The 7,500-nt window shown below is 40.5% G+C and overlaps 1 protein-coding gene across 2 annotated transcripts in view; it reads left to right on the forward strand.

Moving 5' to 3' along the window:
• The window catches only part of LOC140933709 (fibroblast growth factor receptor 3-like), a 40,190-nt gene that overhangs the window by 27,148 nt on the left and 5,542 nt on the right, over positions 1–7,500 (forward strand). The window contains exon 5 of one of the 2 annotated variants that reach the window (XM_073383321.1): positions 6,609–6,888. In XM_073383321.1, coding sequence (XP_073239422.1) covers positions 6,609–6,888 — 280 coding nt within the window. The remainder of the gene's footprint in view (positions 1–6,608; positions 6,889–7,500) is intronic. The other variant, XM_073383320.1, reaches the window with a different exon arrangement.

The following is a 7,500-nucleotide window of genomic DNA, read 5'->3' on the forward strand; positions in this document are numbered from 1 at the left end:
TTAAGCGTAAACATCGTGGTTTTGCACCAATTCACTGTCCCTGGTCACGTATATCGAAAACTTCGCATCTAAAGTTAAAGCGTGAAGTCTCTCGGACGGAAAAAAAGGTTCAAGATTGCTATTATGTTTTCGGGTCGTCGATGACGTTCCAGAGAAGAATTAAAAGGAATGGACTTGTAAAAGCAGATGTCGTCAAGTAAGTGTTCGTTTACATGTATTTGCGGGATTTTTCTGCCCTTTTAAAAACCCTTCCTAAACTACAGTTTATGCTCGGTCTGCATTTTACCCCAGCCTGCGTTTTACTTTTAGTCTGCAGTCCGCATTTTACACACAGTCTTCATTTTACCCCTGGTCCGCAGTCTGCGTTTTACACTGACCGGTTTTGTATGCATCGGCCACTCCAATGTACGTGGGCTGTTAAGGCGTTAATATTGAACAAACTAAACTAGACATTCTTACTATTTCGGAAACACATCTGACTGAAAATGTCTTGGACAACGAGGTTTTTATCGGTGGATATCAACTCTTACGAAACGATGGTTGCGACAAAGCTGGTGGAGGTGTCGCAATCTATTTTAAGGAAAACTTGAACTGTGTGCGGATTACTATGTACGAAGTGCCTGACCTTGAAGCCATCTGGATTGAAGTGACATCGATTTCTCAACGTCTGCTTGTTGGTTGTGTTTATACACCTCCCGGTGACCGCACTGATTTCTTTGGCAAATTTTACTGTGTTGTGGAGAAAATGTGGCTATCAAGGAAAAAGTGGTAATAGCTTGTAATTTTGACGTTGACCAGCTCTCTTCTAATTGCAATGGTTCTAAGCTGAAACGTATTTACCAGGCTTTTAATTCCCAAAATGGGATTCATAACCCCACTGAAGAATTGCTGGGTCGTCGAGTACCCTTCTGGATTTGATCTTAACAAATCACTTGCCCAAGATTTTCAAATCTGGTGTTTCTGACTACAGTATTGCCCATCACAAGTTTATTCATACTGTTTTATGTCAAAGAGCAAAATGAACGCCCTGTTTTGAAGAAACTGTACAGTTTTTAAAGAAGTTGACTGCAAACAAGGCGGCTTTTCAATATGAACGACTTGTATATGCTCCGTGGTGGGTGTTTGTGCTCTGTCTTTGACGATGTGGATGATGTTACCTGTGCGTGGGAGAGTATGTACAAGGATATCCTTGATGGTTATATTTCCTCAGGAGAAGCAAAAATTAGGAAGTTCTCCCAACCCTGGATTAATTCGAGATACAAACCACTTAGGGCCTGGGATGGTTCTCCCCTGACTGCAGACACCTGGGCTAGATATAATATTGCAAGGAATGAGTTTACAAGGCTGTTGCATAATGCAGAGACCCTTTATTGAAAGGAAAGATTTGCTGAGTCAAAAGATTTTTCGAAGTCTGTCGCCGTGAAAATCGGAACACTTAAAGGGGTAAGTGATGAGGAACTCGTAAATGATTACAAAAAGTCTGTTACTCTTACACTTTTTCATTAATGTCGGAAAGAATTTAGCTGAATCAAAAAATTTCCAAGTGTTTGCAGCTTCTATTAGCATATCTATAGAGTCACCCCTTCAATTCAACATTTGGAGGCAAACTGCACCAGACTCTGATCTTAAGTCAAAAGAACATACAAAGGAACAAAGCACCAGGTCCCGGTGGCGTTTCTGCTCATAGCTTGGCTATTGCTGGTCCTTCTGCTGCAGCTGCTCTGTCTACAGTTTTTAAGTTCTGTTCAGCTAATAATTGCTTCCCTACGTCAAGGAAAAAAGCAAAGATGAATGTAATCTTTAAAAAAGCAGTAAAACTGCAAGTTTCTAATTACAGGCCCATATCACTTTTATCTATTCCCAGCAAGTTTCTTGACTGCCGAGTGTGTCATATTATCGACGAGCACATCGCTGATAGCAATGTTAAAAACCGGAATCAATGGGGTTCCTGTGAAAGGCCTATCCACACAAAGCATGCTCATATCCATGACTGAGGAATGGAAGCAGGCATTAGGTAATGGCCTCTGTGTAGGAGCAGTGTTCATTGATTTCCAGAAATCCTTTGACACTGTTTAGCACCCAGTATTATAACACATGCTTCAAGCTATTGGCATATTTGATCTGGGTCTGTGCACTAATGGATTATGTGTTATATCACCAAACGATCTCAGTTTACTGTTGTTAATGGCTGCAATTCCTCTTCTGGCTATATTCGGTTTGTATGACCTTCCTACCTGCCTTGGCGATACAGGGGATGTTTATTTATATGCTGATTACACTACCTTATCTGTTACTGGTGAAATTATCGAGGAAGTTTTTGCTGCTCTCAACACTATCGTAGAGATGGTGCTGCAGTGGAGCATTAATAATCAACTCACCATACATCCAATCAAGACAGAAGCTATGCTATTTAGGAAGTCTCCTTTTATTGGCCCACTGCCTCATTTGCGTTTTGGGTAGGGTTTTGTACGCTTTGTTGAATCGTCAACCTGCCTGGGTGAGAAACTAGATAATAGACTTTCATGGTCTGATCATCTTTCTCATGTAAGAAAGTGTTTTGCACTGAAAGGTTGGTGCACCGAAACGAATGAACTACCTTCCCGTGAAGACTCTGCAAGAGATTTATTTCAAGACAACAATTCCGAGTGTTACTTGTTGCATCTTGATCTTGGGAAACTTCTCTACAGCTCTTCTTTCACACCTAGCCTCTGTTCATTCGAGAGCAGCAAGAGTTATTTTCAACTTTGACCTGTTCTTGTCTGATGCTGAATGCCTTTTATTAAAAGTAACTGGCCTTCCATTTCCTATTTTTGAAAGAAGTCTTTATATTGACGCAAGATATTTATTTTTACTCTTTATCCTTTTTGCCTGACTAACTGTTTTCAAAGAAAGTCTCTAGAAGATCGTTACGTGCAGTCAATCAAATGCTTATACCAAAAGGTCCAGGTCCGAACTAAGTGGACATTCCTTATGGCGCAGAGGACCTGTTATATGGAATTTTTTAAACAAAATTATCAATATTCGGACAGTGTAAATAGTTTTAAAACCTCTGCGAGAACAATCAAAGCTGACTTGGAGGCCTTTTCTATTAACAAAGAAGCATCTATTATTACAATGAAATTAAAGGATTTTATCTATTTTTAATATATTTTTAGTTTTATTTTAAAATTAATTAATGTAAGAGTCGTAATCTAGTTTAATATTCAGCTTTATCTTAATTGAATTTGTCAATACTTTTAGTGCTTGTCTATGTTGCTATCTCTATTTCGTAATTATTTGTACTTTAGTGAGTCCTCATAAGCCCATGGCTGCCTTTCTAAACCTACTCAAATGAAGTATATTGTATGTATGACGCTCCATTTGGGTTGGTTCTAATCAGCTTATCGGCTGTCACCTATTTTAAAGTTCTTATCAGGTACTATCCATCATTGTACCTGTCCTCCTGGCCATCTTTTCCCGTGAGCTGGTTCATAAAACGCGTAGATGTTGGCTTGTTCCTCATTGTCTTCAGAAGGGATCATAATATTCTTAATAAGTTTCAATTACCGCAATATGGTTAGTTTCATCAGAAGCCTCTCCTCCACTAAGTGTTAAACTACTTTCATCTGGCACTTTTCCATAGTAGAGTTTCTTGTCTCAACTTCTTTGGCTACTAAAGATAGGGTGCTTTGGCCGTTATGATAGCACACTTGCTCATATTTCTACCTCACCACTTCCTTCATCTGCGACTCAGTTGGTTATTTGCCGACCAACCACATTCTCTAAGGGCCTTCCATATAAGCCCGGTTGACCAGGTTGGCTCAGTTACCGGGATGAATTTTGCCTTGGGTTCATATGAGAAATTTTAGCCCGGTTTCCAAGATGAGAAAAGGTCAAAGATCCTGGGAACGAGTTCATCCCGCCGTTCATCCCGGTAACAGGGATGAAGTGTTCATATGGCAAAATTTCCAGCCCGCTTACCGAGATCTCGGGAACCGAGCCAGCCCGCCCTCTCATATGAACACATCGGAAATTTTACAAAGGATTTAGAGGTGAAGCGAGATTTCGGAAACGGGGCCAGCCCGGTCAACCGGGCTCATATGAAGAGTCCCTAAGTCGTCGATACTGTGTTACCACTTTAGCTCGCGTCCCGGTTGTAATTTTTGCCTGTAAAAGACTTCAAATTTTTTCATTGGCATCTGCAAGCCAAGCAATTGCAATTTAACCCGAAAAAAAATTCGGGACTTCAACGGAATTCGAACCCATGGCGTCTGCGTTAGCACTGCAGTGCTCTGCCAACTGAGCTATGAAGACCCATGCATTGGGAGCAGGCCAATTTGTTGAGTTCATCTCAACCCGTGAAAGGAATGAAACATAGAATGAAGATGATGCGAACTGCGGAAATCCAAATCCAAATGAAAGTATGATCGGGAAAGTGGTAACTTCAATTTAAGCAATTGCAAATTAACCCGAAAAAAAGATTGCTTGAATTCCAGTATTTGTTGTATTTGTTTGTGAGAATGATTCATTTATAGATTATTAAGGTCTATAGATCTTTGCATTTGTTGTTGGAGTGACCTCGTCTGCCCTTTTGACCGTCTTTTTCCTTGAGCTGGTTTTTTTACCTATATGTATACAGTATTTGCCCCTTCAGGACGGTTGATATTAACGAGCGTCCTGGCCCCAGATGTTCAAAAGGCGAAAAGCGCAATCCACTGTATAAAATTCTAACTATTGGATAACGCAATTGGTTTCCATAATCCTTATCCGCTGGATAGTGATTTATCCGCCGGGTGGATAGCGCTATCCACTGTTTGAACAACCGTGGCCTGAAAAGCTAAAGTTAAATGCACAAAAATATAACAAAACATGAAAAGGCAGATACTTAAAAAATGAACTATGCAGCAAAATTACAAAATAACAGTCCTCAGCATAATAAAAGGTCTATATGTGGCTGTCTCCCCATTATCCCCATAGAGGATAAGCCTACCAAATGTCAATTGCTACAAGTGACTATTTTCATGAGAGGTTTCTCCTCCTCTAGGTCGGTGTTTGTGTGTTTTTGTGTTTCAAGGTTCGTTGCTCGGCTCGTGATCGTAATTATGATTGACGGCAGCGGAAAACGCAATTGTGAAGGCGGCTTTTGATTTTTAGAGTTCGCATGTTTGTGATAAGCGCAGTAATACAGTTCCCTGTTTTGTACGTTGTTTTAGCTGATACGATAGCGGTGCTCTGCAACGGGATCTCGTTCTTATAACGCCTTAACACACTCACCTTTCCCTTCATCTACGTCATAACTGGTTATTCTCCAACCAACTACATCCTCAAAGTCGTCGATGTTGTATGGCCTCCTCAACTCATAACCTACTTGCAACTTTCGTCTTCAAAAGACTTCGGACTCCTTTGTTGTTTTAAATTGGAAATAAAAATATTGCTGGGTAAGAGTTTTGTCTTCTATGGGCATTTACTTGTTAGTCAAGGGCAAGGTTACTTATCTCTGTTTTTACTGGTGAGTAATTGCTACCTTACTTTCTTTTACCTTGACTTTGTACTTTTTCATTTTTTTCTCCTTTTAGACGTAATAAACGACAAGCCCACCATATTAGTAATATGGGAACAGAAGTCTCCTCTCTATGTCGGTCAAAATGTGGAGATTTCTTGCACAATAGTGACCTTTGACCCAAACACGAAGTACCACTGGTATTATAGCGACACGAACATTCCGAATGAGGAGAACTTGGGCGTTTTAATTGACCCGCGACTGTACGAACAGCCAGCATATAACGGGGGAAATCAGGAAATGGCACATGTGAAGTTTACTCTGATGTTACAGAATTTGACGATCAATCAGTCCGGATTTTATGGGTGTCGAGCTGAAAACAAAATTGGCCCCGAGTCACGCCAGACCAACCTTACCGTCACTCACAGATCTATTGTTATACCTCGAATATTTGCAGGTATGAAATATCTCGTACTTACAGGTATAAAGTAAATTTTTTGGAAATATGGGAGTACTTGTAAGATATTTACCTTTTTTTTGTACACTGTCATAAGATTTACGAAGATGATAATGATAATGAGGAAGGAGCTCGTGGTTGATGATGATTATCACGAGCAACCTCGTCTTCAGGGTTTTTCCTTTAGAAGATGGGAGGGGAGGAAAAGTATTATAACAATTTAAAACAACAACAACAACAAAACAGAAAAAAAAATTTAGCGAGAAATTTAGTCGATCATGTCTCGCTCCTGTGTATAAAGGGCTACTTTATTTTGAAGATTATCTACGATGATTACCCACTTTGATTTTTTTTTTTTTGCATGTGAGTGAGAGAGTCAGATCGTAGAGTCCGTTATTGTCGTCTTCTTACGTAGTCAACTGAAATTAAATTAATTACAAGAAAAGGTTACTGTTACATACAATATCAATCTGGCGTTTCTTAGAAGGGCTAAGATTTTTTTTGGACGTAAATTAGAAGGAAGGCCAACATATTTGGGTCCTCGTTTTAGACTTTTTGTCGCCCCACCTCCCTCCCAGAAATGAATGACCATTCCCACAAATTAATTCTCGCATAGATTTTTGAGTTACGCACATTTATTATCTATAAAAATCTTCCGTGTTTAAAACCCAGATACCTCGGCAGGAGCACTTACAGAATTGCCAACGGGTCACTCAGTCATGTTAAAGTGTAAGGCAGATGGAGCAGCACCTCTTAAATACACCTGGCTTAAAGACGGGAAGATTTTAAGAGGGAGAACATTGGACCCATACCTGAACACTTCAATTTGGTACTTAAAACTAAAAGACCTAGTACCTGGAGACGCTGGGGAATACACTTGTATAGTGTCCAATCCATATGGCAGTATAAATCATACATACTCGGTCAGGGTTCAGGGTGAGTACAGGCGAGGGTGAGTTTATTTTTATCCACTTTTCGTGAAATCATTTCATTAGGTATAGGGCTAACTCTCGTCATCTTTCCAGTGTGTCGCGCCTCATGGCGGCCGGTCACGTTTTTCGCGGCTGGTCCATACTACTCTTTTGGTGGGGATGTTTGGCTAATCTGTATTCTAATAACTCGAAAAGCAATTCTTGGAATGATCTTGTAGATGTTGTGAAGGATAAGTATTGGTTATCTGTGACTGGTCCTGGAGTTGTACCATCAATTATCCAGTTTCGACATCAAGGTCGTAAGCAGCGAGGAAGTCTTTACCTCTATACAAGGGTATCATACGACGTGAATGGCACGAGTACGTTTCATGTGAGTCGGTTGCCGCTTTGCGGGGATGTCGCTATCAATCCTGGGCCTTTAAAGCCCAAAGCTCCCAAATTTTCCTGTAAAGAGGCAGTGAGACAATACGAAGGAGTCAGGACGCAGGACGCCATCTTGCGTGCCGAATGCAGTGGTTGGTCGCACGCCCGAGTGAAAGTGTTTGTACCTGTTCAAAGCTGGTTTCCAGTGGCTATTCTTGTAACCAAGCATTCACACTGGACTTGTGGGCTGTGTTCTTTGCCAAAGATAA

This window comes from Porites lutea, chromosome 4 (genome assembly GCF_958299795.1).
Source record: "Porites lutea chromosome 4, jaPorLute2.1, whole genome shotgun sequence".
Lineage (NCBI taxonomy): Eukaryota > Metazoa > Cnidaria > Anthozoa > Scleractinia > Poritidae > Porites > Porites lutea.